Source organism: Theropithecus gelada, chromosome 6, assembly GCF_003255815.1.
Source record: "Theropithecus gelada isolate Dixy chromosome 6, Tgel_1.0, whole genome shotgun sequence".
NCBI classification, from domain to species: Eukaryota; Metazoa; Chordata; class Mammalia; order Primates; family Cercopithecidae; genus Theropithecus; species Theropithecus gelada.
In genome coordinates, this window is record NC_037673.1 from 16,582,959 (window position 1) to 16,606,708 (window position 23,750).

Genomic DNA, 23,750 nt, shown 5'->3' on the forward strand with positions numbered 1-23,750 from the left:
TTAGTTCCTGTTCCTAGCATTTCTTTCTCTCAGCTTCCATAAGATGCCCCAAGTCCAAATAATAATTCCTCCTTTATTTATGCTAGACCGAGGGCGTTTCTGTCTGTTGTCAGCACAGAAGCTTCCTCAGAAAGAAGAGTAAGTGAGCTCCTCAGAGTCACCGTTCCACATGTCCAGGATGCTTCTCCTCCAGGGCACTGAGCACAGTCACTCCGGGTAGCCAGGGAAGGAGAAGGCGTGCTGGAGGGGAGGCAGTGCTGGGTTACAAGAGGCAGCATGCCGTGCAGATGTGAGCTAAACCCTTCTCCTTCTGTGAGAGCATCCCAATTTTATGCCTGCACCAGTCATAAAAAGCAAAGAGGTGAGATACAATGATTGAAATCCCAAGAAAGAAACAAATATGAAAAAGAAAACAATTTCCTTTGGTAAATCTGTTTTTCCACTGCACAAATCTTGAAATTTTATATATATATATATTTTTTTTTCCTTATACAGGGTCTCCCTCTATTGCCTAGGCTGGAGTACACTGACATGAACATAGATCACTGCAGCCTCAGATTCCTGGGCTTGAGTGATCCTCCCACCTCAGCCTCCCAAGCAGCTGGAACCACAGGCGTGCTGCACCACCATGCCCAGCTAATTTTTCATTTTTTGTAGCGACTTGGTCTTGTTATGTTGCCCAGGCTGGTCTGGGACTCCTGGCCTCAAGCTATCCTCCTGCCTTGGCCTCCCAATGTGCTGGGATTATAGGCATGAGCCAATGCACTGGGTCAAAATTTTATATTCTTGAGATAAACATGTGACTTTAGAAAAGAGGAAGTCATTAGAAGCAACATGTTGCCCCAAAGACGCTTTGAGAGTATAAATAGGAGACACTATACTTACAACAGGTGGTTAGAAAACAGGAATAAAATAGGGTGCTGATTCAATACAAATAAAAATTGGTGCCAGATTCCAATTTTGAAATACTAATCAGTGTGTACAAAATAAGTGTGGTGGCCTTCTTCAGCCATCCCTCCCCCTCCTACCTTTTTCTTGCTTTGTCTTAGAACCATCATTTCAACAAGCAAAACAGAAATCGATCTAAATATAACCATGGACTTGTTCCCTTCATGGCCTGATGAACCAATGAAAACTTCAGATGATGATGTAATACTTACAGCTATTTTTATTCTGGTGGCACAGACTCTGTCTTTATGTAGAGCAAATAGCAACAGAATCTCTTTAGAATTACTTTAAAGGTGATTTCCACAGCTTCAAAGCCCAAAAATGGACAACTCTCTTGTTATTTCTACCACCTCTCTGATATCAGACCTTTTCCCCATGTTCCGACATCAAGGGAAATACAACAAAATCTTGACGCAATGTGAGGGACCGTGCTACAGGTGTGCCTTCTGCAGAGGGGGTGTCTAATAAATAGTGGAAATCTACAGCTCAAGACACCTACAGGGAAGGTGGCCCCAAAGTTTAAGCAGGAATCTAAAATAGCAGCTTTGTCAGAGACCGACAGGGTGACTGTGGAAAATGTCACCTTCTTTCTCAACTCACAACCAAAGTGTTTCATACCATTACAAATATCACAAGAAATTCAAGGGAAGAATTTCAGCGTCAGGCCCAAGATAGGAGCTATTTTATCTGGGGAAAACATAGATGACTAATGAACTCCTGAACAGAAAACAGGTGTATTTGGTTTCTTCCAAATAAAAATAAAACCTTTGGTACATTCTACACTCCGTTTCAACCATCTTCCCGCAGAGCCTGGAACTGTTGGCGCTCTTAACTTTTGTTGAAAACCATGAGTATTAGCAACAATGAGAATTTAATTTATGACCCAAAAATAAATAACTGATAGTGTTTCAGCAGCATTGATTTAGGCTGCAGAAACAGGTGAGAGATTTTGCCAAAGAATATATCTGATTCTTCCAAGTTCCCCTTTCAATGTGTACAATGAGGCTCTTCTATAAATATAAAGGTACATGATGTGTTCAGAGTCATATAATGGCAGGTTTTGTAAACCCCTTTAGCTCTGAATACGTGAACATGCACACATATACCACTTTAACGTCAAACCTGCCAATAATTTTATAATCTGACATTATTAGTGAGTAAAACGGTTTTACCCACATTATTAGTGGGTAAAACTGTTCTGGTTTTGAAAGAGGGAGAAATAATCAGATATTGAATACATTCTTTGAAATTAATGCTGGATAAAATTAACAATTATGGTAAAAAATAATTCAAGCAACACAAACAAAACACTGAGGGTTAGAAAAAGGTAAAGTAGCCATCTTTAAAAATAAATGGGGAGATTGGACTTACAAGGTTATATCCTATAAGTACATAAATACGTATATCTACACATCAAAAACTATTCTGAAGAGCTTTGAAAGACACTAAATACAAAATAAAAACACACAACTCTATGAAATAAAGAATTCCTACCTAATAATGTAAAAAAATTAGTATCAGATTAAATTATAAGACTCAGTTCTTTACTCTCTTATAGTAGTGTTAGATGTCCATACCCTCACCATGGCCTTGTGTGGCCAAAGGTATTTTTCCCGTCTTGGCTTTGGACTTGGTCATGTAACTTGCTTAGGCCTCCTGGTTATCAGCAGGCGAAGGCGTAAAATGTGCCTGAGTTACTGGGTTTGTGCTCTTATGCCCCTCCTGCCTTTGTCCATGAGAATAACACACTTTAAGTCTCCTCTGGTCCAATGAGGCTGAAAGACTGTGGAGTAAGCTTGGATGCAACCCAAATCTTAAAGCCAAGTCCAGCCTAAACTAGCTGAATCCCAGTTGATCCACAGAAACATAAGCAAGAAATAAATGTGCATTGTATGACACTGAGATTTTATGCTTGTTTACTGTAACCCAGACATACCTGGCCATATTCAATCCTTATGCAATAAAAAGAAAAGTACAACAAATGAGGGAGTCATAATGTACTCATTAATCTGGTTTCTGTTTGGTTTCCCATGAATAGCTGATTAAGAAAAATGGAAAGGATCTTCAGAATACTGTGTTATAACCGTCTTGACTGAAAATATTTTACACAGGTCCACCTTATTATTTTGTCTGGATCCTCTCCTCCTATAACATAAATGAGGAGCCATAATCAATCGGACACCAAGGTAGTGAGGGGAGGGCGATCAGGACTGCTTAGCAGAATTGTGAGAAATAAATACCTGTCATTTAAGTCACCCAATCTATGGTATTCTGTTATGGCTGCCTGAGCAGACTAAAATCAAGTGAATCCCAGGCCAAGAGGCCATGCAAAATCTAGGTAGTGGGTACCAGCAGTGTTACTGACAGCAGCAGAGCTGAAAATCCTGTCCAAGCAGCCTCATCATTTTCTCACTGGCCTCACCCTATTTCTCAAAACCACGTGCTTACCAGAGAAGAGCTTTTTTTCTATTCCAGAAATCAGTTGGCAGTATTTAAAGGAAAAGCTTTCTCTTGAATTTAGCTACCTTCTTGATGTTGATTAAATTATCAATCCCATATTCTAACCAGTTTGAGGAAATTCATTTATTACAAGCTGTGTATTCCTTCACTGTTGGAGGACTGTCATGCCTTGATCAAAGAACAAGACAAATTTATAAGCAATGTCTAGCTAACTTTCTAAGTGCTCTACACAAAAAGCACAAATTCCTCAAACCGGGATCACTTCCCCCCTACTTCTACTAGGGAAGTAGAAATGGTCCATCTCAATCACCTATGTATTTATTGAACCACTCATATATTAATATAAGTAAAACTATGGAGAAGGATGGGCTTTTCTACTCCTGTTCAATAAAAACTGGAGATAGTCCTACTTTGACTCCCTAGATCAGTTTCAGATACATTTCTCAATTTAAAAATACAAGTTTCTGTTCCATTTAGACATTCTCTCAATTACTGAGTGTTCATTACATATTCCAAGCATGATACATCCATTAAAAGCCCTTGGAAGCAAGATGATTTCATCCAAACTTAGCCTCAGGGGAAAAAGGTATTGAAATGTGCAATTTATTCAACATAAATAGCGGTTCTGACTTGAGGATGTTCAGCTTAATAAGCTATGGAATTCAGTTTTCATTCCACAGCAGATGACTCCTGAGTCATGATTGAAAATATCACTCATGTTAATAAATATTGTAATAACTGACCCCCCAAAATAAGGAAAACATCAAAAGCAATCTAGAACATGTATTTTCTGTGTTCGTGAAAATATGATGCAAAATCTAAGGTCTGTAGTTCAGGAGAAGTAAATAGTGAAAGTACTTCTTGGGCTTTAAAGTGACATGAGATGGCTCTGAATGTTATAGTTTAAAAATACTCTCCAAGAATACAAGCCAAATGACTGCAGGATTATAAGTCCTCTCTCCCAGTTGTTCAGGTATTAAAAACAGGCACAAGTAAGAATAGCCTTCAAAAGAACTAATAAACAGCACGTGAGGAATAATGCAATACACCCCAGTGATGATACTACAGCATGTACCTTTTCCTCTTTTTACCAAATACCTCTAAATAATAATGCCAACTTCCTTCCTTCTGCATAGTCCCTCCTCTTTAAAATTTAAAAAAAAAAAAAAAAAAGGAAATATGACTTAAATGTCAAATAAAGGGCACATTCTTGGGTTCCTCCCTTAGAAGCAGTGTTCTCACTGCTGGAGGTACCGATGGTGCCTAGAATTCAACTTCCCCAGCTACCATTCCAGCATTTGCAGTTACTTAATGCTATCTTCAATTTTCCAAAAGAGATTTAGGATGATGAGCCACGCCCATCATCTGCCCAGTCCACCTGGCCCCCAGACATAACTCTGCCCCCTTGTGGCAGATCAGACTCTCCTGCAAGCTGCCGGGCTGCATGCAGAAAACACTGCCTGGTGGACAGAAGCCATCCAGCCCTGCTGCATGCTTCTTCCTTCACCTACAGAGTCAGCTCTCTCTATTTTGAAAACAAAACCAAACAAGATAAAACCAAACTGCTGCCTACTCAGAAAAATCAAAAGACAGGAACAACCTGAATGTCCATCAACTGATGACAAAGCAAAATGTGGTCTATCCAAACGATGGAATAGTATTCAGTCATGGAAAGGAACGGAGTGCTGATAAGAGCTATAACATGAATCAGCCTTGAAGATATTATGCTAAGTCATATGTCGTATGATTCCATTTATATGAAATATCCAGAATAGGACAAATCCATAGAGGGGGAAGCAGTGGTTGTCAGGAGTAGGAGGGAGGAGGATATGGGAATTGACTGCTTAATGGTTACAGGTTTCCTTTTGGGGTAATGGAAATGTTCTGGAACTAGACAGTGGTGATGGTTGCACCACCTTGTGAATGTACAAAATGTTGCTCAGGGTAAATTTTATGTTACATGCATTTTATCACAATTTTTAAAAATAACAACAAAAATCATGCTACTCCTTTTCCCGGTCACTGTTTCATTTTTCTCCATTCATTTACCAGCAATATTTTCCAATCTGTGATTCACACTACCTACCTCCATTTTCTCAGCCCTCATCTCATCCTCAGGCCCTTGAATTTGGTTTTTTACTCCTAAAAAGCTCCTTCCCCTCCTCCTCCATACACATAAACAAAAACCATGGATAACTATTTATAAAGACCTCCAAAAACATTTTTATACAATCCAGTGACTTTCCCTAGTACTCTTAGAACACAGTGAATGCTGCCTCCTTGTCCCTGGCTTCCAAGCATGGCATCTTCATGACTCTTCTTGACTACCTCGGCCATGTTGGTTACTTTTTCAAACTCTCTTATTTCTACCTGCCCAGTGAGGACATTCTCCCAGGCCCATTCTTGGCTCCCTCCCAATAATGTCACCACCCCATCTCACTCTAGCCCTCCTTGTTTCAGTATAAGCTCTCCCACAAATCAGGGTCAACTTCATTCCTTTCACAGATGGAGACATGAGTTGGAAAAACTGCCCTCTACATTTCCAAATCAAAGCTGGTTCTTTCACATCGTAAGAAATACTACATTCGTTTCCTATTCCTGTTGTAACAAATTACAACTTTAGTGTCTGGAAACCACAAAAATTCATCATCTTGCAGTTCTGGTGGCAGACTCTCATCTGGGTTGGCTGGGATGCATTCCTTCCAGAGGCTCTGGGGGAGATGGTGTCTCCTGGCTTCTTCCAGCTTCTAGAGGCCTCCTGTTTTCCTTGACTCGTGGTCCCTTGCTCCACAGTCACAGCCTGCAGCCTCGCATTGTCTCTCTTTGACCTGCCTCCTTCTTCAAAGAACCTTTGTGATGACATGGGCCTACCTGAATACCCCAGGATCATCCATTCACCCATCTCAAGATCCTCGATCCCATCTTCAAAGTCCCTCCGGCCATCTGAGGTCACGTATTCACAGGCTCTGAGTTACGGTATGGACTTCTTTGGTGAGGATGGGATTATTCAGCCTGCCCCAAACACACAATGGTGTGGAAGACATTCTTTAGCAGTCACTGCTCTTGTACACTCTTTTAACAAGCAGGAACCTTTGCCCTCAATATTTAATAGGTCAATTTATACCTGGGAACCAACAACTCACTAATACCCCCTCTTTCCACAAAATCACTTGCAAATTAAGCTATTTTCTAGGATTCACAATTCAAGGTGATTTGGAGTCCTCAATAAAAGGAACATACTAAGTCGAAAGACTAAGTCAAAGAGCAAGGGGGGAAGGAAAGACTTTGGAGAGCACACGATAAACAACATCCAAAAGACTTTATATAAGACAGTAGATAGAAACAAACAGTAAAAGGTTCATGAGCTCAGAGTACCATTTAGTTCTTAGAGACCTCACAGACGCTTAGCTTGTTTGTCAACTAAAAAGCAAAACCATTTGTCATTGATTCATGTCATTCATTTATGAATTTCCTGCCCACCCACACTTTCTCTGCTGTATTCTCCATCGATCCATCCTTCAATCACTTCTCTTAGTTAGTCCCTGTTAATATTTTTCACTCCCCCTACTACTCTAACAATATATGAGTATCCATGCATACCCGTGCACACAGATACAGGTATAGAAGTAATCTTTCATTGGACTTTCTTCTTGTAACTAGAACAATACTAATGTTTTTGCCCTGCTGAAATGTGTAGGTACTAATCACACTTTCGAGCCACACGGTTGGGTTTCTGCAATAGCCAAACTATTCTTAGCTTCTCTGAAACAGATGTCCCATCGCTCACACCCCCTCTAGTGGCAGCCAGCCCTAGAGCAGGGCTGAGCATGCACAGACTAAAGACTCAAAAAAACCTCCCAAGAACTCGCAAGAATATTTCCATGCTAGGTGTCACATCCCATGGATTGGTATAAATTTTACACAACCTTTCAAATATACAACATTCTGGCTTTGGGAGCTGTTCGCTTTATGCATTAGGCATTTACCTTTTTCCTTTAAATGACCATTTGTACTGCCCTATAGTAAACTCAGAAACAGAAACAGTGGGCACTATGGAAAAAAAATCCAAATTCAGTGAAAGAAGATCAGATAAAGAAGTCATGATACAGTCACATGATGGAATACTGTACAGCCACAAAAAATGAATGAACCACGACTATACACAGCAACACAACTGATCTTTTTAAAAATGTGTAAAAACAAAAAAAAAAAACTAGTCCTAGAAGAGCACACAAATATGGTACCATTTGGATATACCTCAAAAACAAAAACTTTATTTAGGGATACATGCATGTGATTTAAATATAAATATTCACACTTTGTTTAAATATATATTTATATTTTAAGTATATATTTATATTTTGTTCGAATATATAAACATTTATGCCTTGTTTAAGTATATAAATATTTAGATTAGATTGTTTTAATATATTTAGATTTTGTTTAAATATATGAATATTCATATTTCATTTAAATATAAGTGGGGGGGGGGTTTTGAAAAGCAAATGAATGAGGAGCACAAACTTCAGGACCATGCTTGCTTCTGGCAGGCAGCAGGATGGGGTTGCGGGGGGAGCAACTGTATCAGTCCTGATTGGATGACAGGTTCATGTATATTCCTTTTATTACGTTTTACAACTTACATATATATTATAAATAACATTCAATATATTCAATATGATCACTAACATGTGCCTAAGGAACATACATAGGTAAGCCGACAGACAGACCTGCCCACCAACAGAACCCAGGGATAGGTTGTTGAAAGAGAACACGGTATTCTCTCGAATTCTCTCTTGTTCACATTGTCCAAAGACTACAGTTCAGATGACAAGGATAAGATTTAAATCTTATTCTGGATGATACAAAGAGTTTCCAAATCTTGAAACATTTTTGGGTTTACACCTAAGTCACCAGAATATGCATTCAACCCTGTCACTTGTACCTGGAGGCTCGGCTTTGAGCTTGCCTCTGAGCCTCAGAAAGCAAGATTTTAAGAACTTTGATCTCACCTGACCTCGGAAATTAATCATTTTTCTTCACCCCAATTCCGTGAGACTTTGTGTCAAAAGACACTCGGCCGGGCTGGGCCCCACCTGGAATGATGCTGACATTTCCGAGGCTGGAACCTCTCCATTGAGCCTCGCTTACTTCTCTGGACTTTGTCCACGACCTTGGATTCCTATGACTGGGCCGTGCTAGTCTCTCTCCTGTAACCAGCGCCTGCCTCTCCACAGCAGCTTGGGAGCCAGAGCCCTGGGCACCCGGGTGAACTAAATGCCAGGTGCTCCTGCTTGCAGAGTGCTGAGTGCCACCTCCCCACATTCACCCTTCCTGCGGGGACATGCTCTTTTTCATTGAATGTCTTTTGTTTCTCCTCTTGATAAAAGAATGTTCGTTATAGAAAAATAATGTAATAAGGGTGAACAAAATCAGGAAAATAAAAAACACTTATATTCCCCTCACCCTGAGATAACTACATTTATGTACCAACATACAATTGTGATGTACTGCGCATATAAGTCACTGTGCTTACTTCAAATCTACAATTTTTGAGGCCAGGTGCGGTGGCCCACGCCTATAATCCCAGCACTTTGGGAGGCCGGGGCAGGCGGATCACGAGGTCAGGAGATCAAGACCATCCTGGCTAACACGGTGAAACCCCGTCTCTACTAAAAATACAAAAATTAGCTGGGTGTGATGGCGGGCGCCTTTAGTCCCAGCTACTCGGGAGGCTGAGGCAGGAGAATGGCGTGAACCCGGGAGGCCTCAGAGCTTGCAGTGAGCCGAGATCGCGCCACTGCACTCCAGCCTGGGTAACAGAGAGAGACTCTGTCTCAAAAAAAAAAAATACAATTTTTGATACAAAATTAACAATAAAGGATGATCTTTCATGTCCCTATATATTCTTCTACAACATCATCTTTATTGGCTATATAAGATTCCACTGGTCCCAGTCACTACGGCTACATACCACCCACAACAAAATAAAACTTACTGATATAACACAACGGTCATCCTCACACAAGCCCCGGTCTTGGGGCCTTTGTGCTCCTCGTTCCTGCCACCTTGAAGCTCCTCATACAGATGCGATCTGCAACCTCACCTCCTTCAAGTTCTTGCTCAAAAATCTTCAGTAACGTCTTTCCTGAGCACCATATTACAAACTGGACTCTCCCTGGTCCCTCACCACTCCCTACTCCCTCTCCTGCTTTAGTTGCCACTAAACCCAGTTCACCATCTAACATTATATATTGCAGTAGTTATTTTCTGACTCACTCATTAGAATATAAACTCTACAAGGACAGGGTTGTTTGTCCATTTATTTTTTTCTTTATTTTTAAGACAAGAGCCCCGCTCTGTCACCCAGGCTGGAGTGCAGTGGTGCAATCTTGGCTCACTGCAACCTCTATCTCCCGGGCTCAAGCGATTCTCCTGCCTCAGCCTCCCAAGTACCTGGGACTATAGGCGCCCAGAACCACGCTGAGCTATGTTTTAGTATTTTAGTAGAAACAGGGTTTCACCATGTTGGCCAGGCTGGTCTCGAACTCCAGAGCTCAGGCAATCTGCTCACCTCAGCCTCCCAAAGTGCTGGGAATACAAGCGTGAGCCACCACACCTGGCCTGTTTTTACATTTTTTCCTTTCACAAATGCTCAGAAGATGGTCTGGCAATAAAGGTACTCAATGAATATCTGTTGAAAGGATGGACAAATGAACAAACACATGTGTAATTCTACAAAAAGACTGCAAGAAAATAAAATTAAAAATTGGAATGTGAGTTTAATTTCTAGGTGATGGGTCTCTAAGTGATTTGGGTATTCTTCTGTGTAATTTCCTTTCTTTTTGATTTCCTAACTTAGCACTGTATTACTAATTAGGGGAAAATTTAAGTTATTTTATAAATGCTACTAGGCAAATATGACTACACGTACCGATGTTTGGGGACTATAAATAAATAAATAACAAGGGAAGTAGATTTCTAACCACCTGCAAAATCTTAATTTATATTCATATAACTGCAACACAGGACAGGATGAGTTAAGAGAAATGTTAACTACTAATCATTTTTTCTTTTATAATTTAAACTTATTGACGCAAGTATGTTATTAGGTAACAATTATTCTAGCCTGGTTATTTTACATATTTATAAATGAACTTCACTCATTTCAAATCCATAATAACTCAGGATCTGCTAACTAATCAAACCTAATAAACTTGGGGTTATGAGAATCTGAAAACACTGATAAAATCATCAGAGTTTTACCTTTCATTTGTTATCAAGCAGCTGTGTAGGCCCAAGGCACTGCCACGGGAAACACTTTCAATTAAGCAAGGATGAAGTAGCCCTAAAATAATGAAAAATGGGTGATTGAACTCATGTTCAATCAGATTGTCATACACTAACTTAAAGGAATGTCAAAACAATCCTAAACAACAAAAGTTATAAATTATAAGAAAATATAACGTTGAGTACCTTTCACTTAGGGAGTACTGAGTATTAAGTCATTTATAAGTTACCTACTGTCCACTGCTGCCAGACCCACAAAATCCTGCATCCCCGAGTTTTCTATGTTTTGACTCAACAAATCTGAATTGAAGGAGGACCTGTTACCTGTGAAAGGAATACGAAATCAGGAACTGGTCTGAAAATGCATCACCATCGTCAGCGGAGCAGCTAGGATATGATATGCACCTCTTGTTTCCTTTTATGTATTTATTTTTTTTAGATGGAGCCTCGCTCTGTCACCCAGGCTGGAATACAGTGGCACCATCTTGGCTCACTGCAACCTCCGCCTCCCGGGTTCAAGTGATTCTCCTGCCTCAGCCTCCCAAGTAGCTGGGAATATAGGTGCCTGCCACCATGCCCGGCTAATTTTTGTGTTTTTAGTAGAGACAGGGTTTCACCATGTTGCCTAGGCTGGTCTTGAACTCCTGACCTCAGGTGACCTGCCTGCCTCAGCCTCCCATAGTGCTGGCATTACAGGCATAAGCCACTGCGCCCGGCCATCACTTTACTTCTAATGCCTCAAGAAATATATCCGTTGCTGTCCTGAAGATCCACATCAATTTCCTATAGGGCTCGTCCCTTGAACTTACATTCTAGGCATGTACTTACTTTAGATGGACTCTGAGAGAAAAGAGTGACCCTTAAGTGTTCAGCATGAGACTTTTTTAAAACGCATAATTTTTTATGTAGGTACACCACTGATGGTAAGAAATAATAACTACAGTTCTCCATATCCTTTTATTCCGAAATACCTTTAAAACCTACTTCTAGTCTCTTGTTTCACACTTGTCTTCGATGGATCTAATTTTCAAAGCACAACTTTAAAAAAATTAACCACAGATTAGAAACTGCATGTAGAACTTAGAGAAACTTTCAGACCAAATCCCAGCAGCTCTGGCTAAGAGCTTGCTATCAGTCAATGAATGGATCTGTTCTTTCTTCTGAGAGAGGAAGAAAAGGGCTTTGACTCTCCATTGTGCAATATATGACTGCAGAATTGTGCTCAATTATTATTTTTGAAAAAGGGAATAAAAGGCCCATTCGGGTTTTGATTTTGGCAGGATACAGACTTTAAAACTGGTGCTTAGTTCCCAGGCTCGCCTAGGCCTCTTCAGCCAAAGATTTACCCAAGCACAGATACGCTTACGTATAATACGTATGTCCAGCATATTCTGAATTTAAGTGATTCTTTTGAGGGATGCTTTTTCATGTAATCTAATTGCTATGGTTTGAACGTCCCCTGCAAAACTCATGTTGAAATTTAATTGCCATCATGATGATATTAAGATGCGATTAAGACATGGGGGCTCTGCTTCATGAATGGATGTTTTTATAGCAGGAGTGGGTTAGTTACCATGACAGTGGGCTTGTTATACAAGTGAGTTTGAGAAAAAACAAAATAAAAAAATGAAAGAAAGAAAAAACAAAAAAAGAAATAAGAAAAAAAAACTAATGAAAAAACTAAAAGTGAGCTTGAGTTGAGCATGACAGTGCATGGCTGTAGTCTCAGCTACTCGGGAAACTGAGGCAGGAAGACTGCTTGAGTCCAGGAGTTTGAGGCTACAGTGAACCATGATTGCACCACTGCACTCCAGCCTGGGTGACAGAGCGAGACTCTGTCTCTCAAAAAAATAAAACAACAACAAAGCGAGTTTGGCCCTTTCTTGCTCTCTCGGGTTCTCCTGTCCCTTCACCTTCACCATAGGATGACATATCAAGAAGGCCCTCAAAGATGCAGCCCCCTTGACCTGGGACTCAGCGTTCAGAACTAGAAGCAATGGATTTCTTTCCTTTACACATTGCCCAGTCTCAGATAATCTGTTACAGCAACACAAAACAGACTAAGACACCAATGTATCCTTCACAGCAAGATTTTCCTTTAAAACTCATGAAGATGTGGCTCTCTGTCTAAAGCTGTGACTGAACACAAAACTAAAAAATACAGCTTTCAAAAATGATGCCTTATTAACAAGGTTCAAGTCTTACTGCACAAATTACAAGGTCCAGGTACAAGATGATAAAGTGCAAGTTACAAGGTGACTTTAAGACACATTAGAACAAATTCAAACTGTGAAGTCTAGTAGTGACAACACATGAATGTCAGAATTACTGTCACACTTCACATGGAGTGGGATTAAACCTCTTAGGCTATCAGGTAAACATTTAATGCTTTTTATCTGGGAATTCAGATCAGCCGATCTGTGGCTAATCCAGGCAAGTTTGACATAAATAAAGATATGAGTCATAAATATAAAAAATACGTTTTTCTCACTAAGTTCCATTCCTCAGAGGAGACGATGTAGCAAACACTAGATGACTTTCTACTTCTAAAAGTGACATAATGTTGTGTTCAAGGATTTGCTGTGTTAGATATCTCTGATTTAAGTGCTCCAATTTGTTCTGGGCCTATAAGCTGGGTGAACACCAACGACTTGGGTTTTACAACCAAAGATTCTTGAATCCTTTCACCCTTCCCACCTCCAACCCCTCCGCCTGCTTGAAAGCATACAACCAGCTACAGCATTTTCACTGGCCGTTTTCTGGAAGCCCACAAAACAAAAGAGCATTTCATTGCAAGAATCGGGGCCACATAACTGCTTCTCCTGAGAGTTTGAGAGAGAGACACGCTGAGGACGCCCACGATCTGATCAAGCTAGAGGCAAAAAAAAACCCTCCTGACTCCCTTTGCTAATCCCTGCTGGCTCTGGAAAGACTGACCCTATTGAATCTGTGCTCTGCCTCTCAAGAATCAGCTCAAGGTAAGGCCATCAGATGCAATGGCCTAGCTGCAAGCTTGGAAAGCCCCATCCACTTCCTGTAGGGAGCGCACTGCTAGAGGCATCTGGATTCCTGGAATATCCATCAGAAAATCCAATAGCTCTCAGCTATAATTTTCAAGTTTCAAGCTTTAGATGCCAAGGAAAAAATTGCTTTCTTTAAACTGGCACTAAACAATAAAACAAGATTCATGATGAGAATAACTTCTTAATCTGAGTTATAATGTACCAACTATTAAAGAAATTTTGAATGATTTGTTGTATATAAAGTTATTTCTTTCTAATTTATACATACTTGGAAAAACCTGGCCAAACTGAAAACAATTTTATGTTTTTAAAGGACGCTGTGCATACAGAAAAGGTCACACGCATACTTTCTAATTCGTTAAGAGGACTTTATTCAATCAATTGCTACAGTTTCATGCAGAAAGGAAACGCTATTATAATACTATGGATCAGGTTTCAATTCGGTGCTAGGAATGAACCATAAAGACGTCAGTTTGGTTCCGCTGACAGACAGCTCTATGTAAATCCTGTTCACAAACTGTAGGGTTGGTGTTTATTAAAGAAACAGGTCAAGCATAGGTCCTTCTCAGAACATACCCACTGAGAACCACATTTTCACAAAGGAATTTTCCAGGTACAAATATTGACATGTGAATGGCATATGATTAAAACTATCTAATGTTGATTGTTGATGAGGCCATCAGAAATTAGACTCTGGGTTTAACATTATGTTCAGTGTAACATTTGTGAACGTTATGAATACTCTTTAAACATCCAGAAAAACCACACCTGCATAAGTGTACATATCTACCACCATCTTCATGCTAAATTTTGAAGGAAATACTTTAAGCTTAGTGTAGTTGACAAAAGCAATTTTTCCCAAAGAATAAATGATAGCTTGTGAACTACATAATGAGCCATTAGGATTGTAGGGAAGGAAAGGAGAAGTTACTTCTCAATGTAAAAGCTTAACAATGGCACCATGAGTGGTGAATGGCTCACTACTTAATCCACTTCTTAAACAGTGAAATTAATGCTAGGAATGCTTCTTAGGTCCTGAAACGCCATGGAAAAGAGGCTTGGTTTATCCTGAGATCTAGCCCAATGCAGAAAGAGGAAAAATTAAGCCTTGTTGGCTAACCTGAGAATCTCAGCTGTGCAGCCAAAGGGCAGTTGGAGGTGATTTCTAGCTCCTGCCATGTGAGAGGGAGGTTTGAACTCAGCACCTGTGAATGTGGAGGTGAAAAAAACCCTAATCCCACGTGGCTCACATGAGCAAAAGAGCATCTCTCTCTGCCTACAAAGATCTACTTATCAGTCACTGTATTTTGTCCTTGAAATAAAGTGGTTTTTAATTTTTCAGTGTTAAAAATAAAATCACTATCCTGCAGACAACATATCAAATCATCAAAGAAATTCAAGGAATAAGTATTTAATTTCACATCTGCAATGTGGTAAACAGCATTACACATTGGAAACTGCAGTGGACACACAGAGGAAGGTATCCCTTTGGTGTAACTTGGCGTAAAAAGACAACAAAATGAAAGGGACACATAAATCCCTCACATTGCACCATCACGCACTTCTCAGGCTGTGTGGGATACTAGCAACAACTCACTTGCACCTCCCACTAAGCAGATGAAAAGCTGAGGCCAGAAGAGAAGTGAAGTTGGCAGGACCACAAGCTGTAGGGTTGGGACCAGGATGAAAGTCAGTTGTACCTGGGTATACACCTAGCCAATTCTAGAATGAATAAGACCCTTCCTATAAATGCTATTTCCATTAGCCTGCCTTCTCTGGGGCACATGAGCACTTCCCCACAGGAGAGAAATAGTCTAAGTCTAACAAAAGCCCTAGAATAGGGAGCTACTCGCTCTCTGAGCAAACCTAACAGTTAGCAAAGTATGTCCTTCGGTTCTGCTGTGCTGATATTTTTCCAAATCATCATTAAACACTCAAACAGCTTCTGTATTAAGAGAAAGCACAGCAGAAATTCTCACATGCAAATTTTAGATGCATTCAGAAGGGTTGTGGGTGCAGGAAAAAAGGGGAGAAAATACCTTGACCAGTCAAACTGAGTCTCAGTAAATCTGAAAGAACCTTGAGTCAAAGAACACAGAGTTGCTTTTTCAAATCCATTGAAATTACACTAGTTCAGCTTGTCTAATCTTCCCCCAACCACAATTAGAGAGAAAGCCTCGATTTCCTCACCTGACAAATGAGGCAATCCAGGCATAAAAAGCTTAAGACATTGCTGGGCACAGTGGCCCACGCCTGTAATCCCAGCACTTTGGGAGGCCAAGGCGGGTGGATCACCTGAGGTCGGGAGTTCGAGACCAGCCTGGCCAACATGGAGAAACCCCATCTCTACTAAAAATACAAAATTAGCCAGGCGTGGTGGCGGGTGCCTGTAATCCCAGCTACTCGGAAGGCTGAGGCAGGAGAATGGCTTGAACCTGGGAGGCGGAGGTTGCAGTGAACTGAGATCGCCCCACTGCACTCCAGCCTGGGTAACAGCAGCAAAACTCTGTCTCAAAAAAAAAGAAAGAAAGAAAGCTTAAGACACTTACCCAAGGCAGCCCAGCATATCTGTGGCAGGCAGGACTAGGACACGGGCTCCAAACTGCCAGCCCTGAGATGGGCACATGCCTAGGGCCCGTGTGCCTTAAGGGCGCCATCTTCAGCAAACATCCAAATCCCTGGCTCCATTCTCATCAACAGCCTTCAGATCTTAATTCAGTTTCCCCAATAGATTCCCCTGCTTAAGAGAACCAACTTAGAGACACCGGACAAACACTACTTCAGCCATAACACATGTTGATGGCCTGTACCCTTGATAGGATGATAATGACATTTTACCTCTGAGATTTTTCTCCCAAAAACACATACTCCCAATCTAATCATGAGAAAAACATCAGACAAATTTCAAGAGGGGACTTCAATGACTAGTACTCCTCAAAACTGCCCATATCAACCAAAACAAGGGAAGTCCTGAAAACTGGAACCGCTAAGAGGAGCTTAAAGGGACATGACAAATAAATGCAATGTGGGATCCTAGATGGGATCCTGGAACACAAAAGTGACATTAGGTAAGAACTAAGGAAATCAGAATGAAGCATGGACTTTAGTTAATAAGAATAAATTAGCTATTGCTTCATTAATTGTAACAAACGTACCACACACACCAGTAGGATGCTATTAATTTGCGGGGGGCGGGGGTTGGAACTGTTTCCAGGGGTAGGGGCATGTATGGAAGGTCTGTACTGTCTTCTCAATTTTCTGTAAATCTAAAACTGTTTTTAAAAATAACGCCTGTGTGAGAGAACCAACTAATGCAAGATTCAAACCCATCGAACAGTTCAATTCCTTAGCAGAGGTAGATCCTACCTCTCACTCATACTTACAAATCTTTGTCTTAGAGCTTTAGTTAGCAGGAATCACTCCTCAGAGCCTACACACTTCTGTAGGAACAAAGTAAATGTCTTTAATTTATTTTATGTTATTTTTTAAGACAAGGTCTCGCTCTGTTGCCCAATTGGAGTGCAGCAGTATGATCTCCGCTCACTGCAACCTCTGCCTCCTGGGTTCAAGTGATTCTCCCACCTCAGCCTCCCAACGAGCTCAAATTACAGGCATGTGCCACCATCTCCAGCTAATTTTTGTGGGGTTTTTTTTGTAGAGTTAGGGTCTCCCTACGTTGCCCAGGCTGGTCTCAAACTCCTGGACTCAAAACATCTGCCCACCTTGGCCTCCCAAATTTCTGGGATTACAGACGTAAGCCACCGTGCCTGGCCTATAAATGTCTTTAACGTACATGGAGTGAGCAAACAAAAATGAGAGCCATGCTAACCCTATCCCAGTTCCTATCCCCTATCAAATTATTAATTCCTAAATTAACCAATTAGTTTAGGAAGATTTTGTCTTAGAAGATGATCTGTGTGGGTAAAATGTATTTATATTACTAGATAGAAATGTTTTCTTATTGAAAAGTTTTTTGAAAATTAATCTTTATTTCTATCAATAAGGCCTAAAAATATAAATCCTTTTTTCATGTATCTCAAACCTTACTTGTTGGGTTAACTAAAATGCTGGAAAAGAAAACAGGAAACTTTCTTAAATGAGTCACTGTACATATTTTATCATGACTGTAGAAATTATGTCATATCCATTGACAACATACCTTCAATTTCTGTTTCCAATTATACAAACTATTTTATTATATGAATACAAACTTTTTTGTTATTCATTTTTAAAAGAAATCTAAAACTTAAGCAGGATTTCTTGTCTGCTCTATTTATACAACTGTATTTACATATCTGCTGGGTCAGAAATGCATTTTCTGCTTAGGAATCAGATTTTAAATTCTCGGTTTGCTTTTCATTCTCTTCTTTATCCTCCTCTTTACTACTGATAAAACTCTATCAGTAAAGAAAATTATTGCCAGTGCATAATTGCAATTTAAAATAATTCTAAAACCTCATACTGGACAAACTATGTATGAAATTCCTTGTCTTCATAGATGTCTTTTACTGATTTCCAACATTACACTGCATAACTCAGATCCTATTTCCAGCTGAGACGTTCTCTTACAGTTTTTGATTTAAATGATTTCCCTAAAAGATGACAATGTAGAAAAAGCACGTGGAGCATGGAAGCAGATAGACAGCAAAACCCAAAACACATTTTAATCCACTCCAAACACATGACTGTTTCCCTATCTCAAAAGAGTAATTTAGAGTTCTCTTTATCTTGACACTCTCACAAGCAAGTTTCTTTAAAATAGAAAGAGAACCTTAACCTGCCTGTGCACAGCACACAGATGAGAGCACGGGCAAGACAAATGCCTATCAGAGACTTTGCCAGCTCCTCCCTGGGGCCAGCCCATCCCTCCCAAGCCGCCCCCCACCTCTACAAGAAGCACCAGGGATCATGGTTCTCTTCTTATATCCAGTGTCACCCCTCTCTCCTGAGTCTCTTGGCAAGTCTGCATTCTGCCCATGAAAATTTGGGATTTGAAATGACGGAACAAGCAAGCAGTTGTGAACTGATCATGAAATTAACCTTTCCAGCTGAAATCAGCCTTATTTCCATAAGCACAGCTTCTAAAGGCGCATTATATAAAATACAGGGTGATTTTTTTTTTTTTTTTTTTTTTTTTGAGACAGAGTCTCGCTTAGTCGCCCAGGCTGGAGTGCAGTGGCGCGATCTCGGCTCACTGTAAGCTCCGCCTCCCGGGTTCACGCCATTCTCCTGCCTCAGCCTCCCGAGTAGCTGGGACTACTGGGACAGGCGCCCGCCGCCTCGCCCGGCTAATTTTTTGCATTTTTAGTAGAGACGGGGTTTCACCATGTTAGCCAGGATGGTCTCGATCTCCTGACCTCGTGATCCGCCCGCCTCGGCCTCCCAAAGTGCTGGGATTACAGGCGTGAGCCACCGCGCCCGGCCTACAGGGTGATTTTTAATAAGATTTTTCATGGCATTATTTTGTCCTCCTTTTGCACAATTCATTTCATGATGTCCACTTAGATACAAGTCAGGCTCCTCAGCCATCCCCGTTAAGTAATACAAATATATTTTAAGGCCGAAATTTAAATAATCAATTCCTACAAAAATTCATTTTACTGCAACATTAATTCCCATACTCCCCTCATTTTTCCGCTTCTCATACACCCAGCTGGTGGAGTGCACTGTGGTCCCCTCAGTCTACCCCAGCCCTTTCCTTGTCCATTTGGAAACAGCCCCTTTACCATAGGATGGATGAATGGTGGACCTTCCATAAAAAGAGAGCTGAGCTTTGCCTCTGGCTGGGCAAGGAGCCCAGTCGCGGTCAGTATCTCCTGCACCCTAACACAACACAGCCTCTCACTCCATCTCTGTGTCTCCCCCACCCCACAGCCCTCTGAACTGACAGCATGGCTAACCCTCGGGAACATTCCAGCAGCCTTCTCCAGCTGAGTGCATGCAGCCCTGTTCTCCCAATGCAGCAGTTTTGCTCACATCCCAAAAACGAGTCTGAAAGGAAATCCCAAAAGAAAATGCCTCCCGCCCCTCCCTTCCAAATCCTCACACATTATGATTCTCACAAATTCATGTTGCCCAGTACCATAGCAAGATACACACCGCTTCCTAGAATGAGTCCCAACTTTATCCTTGGCCTCTGTTAGATGGTATTTTTCTTCATTTTCCCACTCTGGTAAATTACTCTTGGATTTAGATTCCTGTCACTAAAATTCTATTTCAGAGCTACATCTTGGTGGCTCAGTCCCCTCCCTCACCCTCCCTCCATTAAGCACAACATGGAAAGAAAGTTCCCTACCTTTCACTGAGGCTTCTCCACAACTGTGCACCTGCAACAGGGAGAAGCAAAATGTGAAACTTAACAGAGGCATTTTTCCCCTGAAATAGTTCTCAACTTAGAACCAGTCCAAGCTATTTAAAGTGGAATGCTCAGATCTTTAACACTCAGGACACCATCATGTCATACAGTGTATACTGCTGGCACCATGACTAATTGAGGCAATTCGTCCACATATATTTACTGAGATCCTACTACATGTAAAACACTTGGGTGGGTACCATGGGAGACAGGACACTCTATAATACATGGACCCTGCCTTGGGGACTTCATTGTCCCCTGGGGCAGACAAAATATGCATCCAAGTAAATATGAACCAAGATAGGTGGTATAGGAACTAACTACACAAGAGGAAGGCACACACCATGTGAGTTCATGGAAGAGAGAAAATGCAGCTGCTCAAAAAGTGCCAATAATAGAAGTGGTATTTAAGGCAAGTCTTGACACGGTGCTGACGAAGGGAGATAAGACAACTGTTATTTGAAAAAAAGGAGATTTTTATCTATTCATTCTTTAGATGTTTTGACTTTTATCTAGGTGCAAATGAAATCAACATAATACACACACACACACACATATACATATGCACACCTAGATCTAACTTGGTTTCTTAATTTTCCAGTGAACGTCTTTATTTGACTACATCTTGATATTATACTCCCAGCTACCAGCTTTAATGCAGCTCAATGTAAGAAATGACCATGAGGAAGCTTCTGCATTTTCCATCTAACAAAAAGCCAAATGTGTTGTCCCTTATGTTTTTCAATATCCCCTATCAAGATCTATGGGATAAATCCTTCCTAATCTTTACTTCCGAAGTAAGTTTCTCGAAATGGCTTGCTTCATTTTTTTCAGATAATTAGAATTGTGCAATTGATTGCCTTGGCTGCCGGTAAGCATGAGGATAAATCTGTTGATAATCAATGGTTACCATGTTAGACTCTTGCTCCTCTTCTAGACCTCTTTTGAACAGTTTTGTATTTATGTTCCAAATAAGCTTCTTCAAACGTGTTAGAGGAAGGTGGCATATAAAAACAAATGGAGAACTCAAAAGAATGCAGGGGACTGTGAGCAATAGTAAGGTTTCAACTAAAGTTGGAAAGTTGGAAAACATCAACTCAGCTTGTCATTTGACAAATCTCTAACAATCCTGGAGCCAAGAGTGGAGAAAGTATAGATGATGGTATGGGATGGGCATTTGCTTGTTTGTTTTATTATTAAAAAGTAAAGAAATGATAAGGAAATAAAGACCTTTAGAATGGTAAGGACACCATCTCTGTAATCATTGAGCATGAACCAGGTGGGAACTGAGTAGAGGGAGGAAGACAGTCTAAAGGCAGGGCTGAAGAACAGTACAAGTGGCAAGAGACTTAGCAGGGAAAGAGTCCATCCAAGAGTCAAAGAGCTGGTTCAACCAGCACAAAAGGCCAGGGAAGAGTGGAGTGAGGGTGCACTGAGAACTAACTCGCAGACTCTGTAGGTCTTGGAGATACTGCACTTCCAAAGGCCAAGGTCAAAGATGAGGCTACCTGATAGGCAACCAAATCCAGGCCATCTGACAAGCTATCAGAGTACAAGTTGGAATAACTGAGAATGGGGAGTGCACGAAGGACTACAGTTCATGGGCTACAATTCCTACTGAGACCACAGTTGATGGCAACCAGGGTGCTGAGGCCAGGCATCAGTGGACAGTGTAGATTTCACAGGAAGGAAAGTATAAAGCAGCAGCAGTTGCAGATGCTCCGCAGGTAGCTGTGGGGAGCTACAGGGCCAACCACTGAACCCTCCTGCCATAGCACAGGGCAGTAGCTAGAGAAGATCTTCAAGAGAGCTGGGGGCCAGGCACACTGGCTCACACCTGTAATCCCAGTGCTTTGGGAGGCCAAAGCTGGAGGATCACTTGAGGCCAGAAGTTTAAAAACCAGCCTGGGTAACATAGCAAGACCCCATCTCTACAAAAAATTAAAGAAGAAAATTAGCCAAGTGTGGTGGCATGCACCTGTAGTCCCAGCTACTCAGGAGTCTGAGGTGGGAGGATCATTTGACCCAGGAGCTCAAGGCTGCAGTGAGCTATAATCACACCACTGCACTCCAGCCTGGGCAACAGAGTGAGACCCCAATTCTAAAAAAAATAATAAAAATACATAAATAAACAGAAAAGAAAGCTGGGGGCAGAAATGACTGGTTCTATCTCAATGAGAGAGAAGACAGCTAGTCATAGAAAAGTTTCAGGATGCAGGAGGAGTTTTTCAGGCCACAGAAGAGTTCCCCAGAGTTCAGACAAAGGCATTAATGCAGGGAAGCACACACTCAACGTACATAACAATGAGAGAGAGAGAAATTCATCCCAGCGAGAGGATGTTCACAGGCAATACAAAATAGACATGGGCTCCCACAGGTTTCACAAAGATTCATTCACAAGATGGTATCACTGCCTTTTTTTTTTTTTTTTTTTTTTTTTGAGACAGAGTCTCACTCTGTCACTGAGGCTGGAGTGCAGTGGTGTGATCTCAGCTCTGCAACCTCTGCCTCCCGGGTTCAAGTGATTCTCCTGCCTCAGCCTCCCGAGTAGCTGGGATTACAGGTGCCCACCACCACGCCCCGCTAATTTTTTGTATTTTTAGTAGAGACAGGGTTTCACCACATTGGCCAGGTTGGTCTCAAACTCCTGACCTCAAGTGATCCGCCGCCTCGGCCTCCCAAAGTGCTGACATTACAGGCATGAGCCACCGCACCTGGCCTCATCCATCTGTTTCATACTAAGCACATAAGATGGTATCAAAGATTGTAACTGGGAGTTGTCAAAGTCATAGAAACAGAAAGTAGAATGGTAGCTGCCAGGTGCTGGATGAAGGGGGAACAGGGGAAAGGGGGACTTGGCTGTTCAATGGGAACAGAGTTGCAGTCATCAAAGATGAAAATGCTCTAGGGGTCTGCTGTACAACAACACGCACAGGTAACAATACTGCACACCTAAAAATTTTCTGAGAGAATAAAACGAAAATAATAACTGGGGGAAGGGTACAATTAAACTCAAACTCTCAACAATAAAAGTTTCATATTTTTAGCGAGAAAATGTGGGAAGCAGAGAGGTTGGAAGAGAGGGAAGGAGAGGGGACTGCTGACTTGGTCGTCCTTTCATTGCCATTGTCGTTGCTGTAAGCCGGGGCACCTAACAAGCACAGCTGGCAGTTCTGATTGAAGCCATGGAGTTACCGTAACTGCATCTGGATCTAACGTGAAGCCAAACTGTGCCCTGCAGAGGCTGATTCATCACAGCAGCGCTCTGCGCTAGAAGGCCTGCGGGCTGGGGTTGCTGCCAACTATTCACAGGGCTCCCCAATGGGCCTTTGTCCTAAGAGACTCTACTGAAGGAGGATGTAGCTGGCACCAGGGTTTCTTCAGCACAGACAACAGAGCTCTAGGAAGACAGAGTAATCATTCCCATTTCTTTTTTTTTTTTTTTTTTTTTTTTTTAATTTTCATGCAGTAGAAATGCTACACTCAGAGCAATGTCATCCGGTGAAGACTGAAAGCCTGTCCTTGGGCAAAGGCCTGATCTACAGGATTGCGGGAAGGCTCTGCTGGGACAGAGCCCAGCACCCAGGACGGGCCTCAGCACAGAAAGGGGCTCAACATGGACTGATCCAGGAACGCACAAACCCCATGTGGCCCTGATGACATGTCAGCTGGGT

The 23,750-nt window shown here is 41.4% G+C and overlaps 1 protein-coding gene across 1 annotated transcript in view; it reads right to left on the reverse strand.

Annotated features, from left to right (window-relative positions):
- The window catches only part of RETREG1 (reticulophagy regulator 1), a 153,010-nt gene that overhangs the window by 82,316 nt on the left and 46,944 nt on the right, over nucleotides 1-23,750 (reverse strand). The window contains exon 3 of the mRNA XM_025388724.1: nucleotides 20,017-20,047. Coding sequence (XP_025244509.1) covers nucleotides 20,017-20,047 — 31 coding nt within the window. The remainder of the gene's footprint in view (nucleotides 1-20,016; nucleotides 20,048-23,750) is intronic.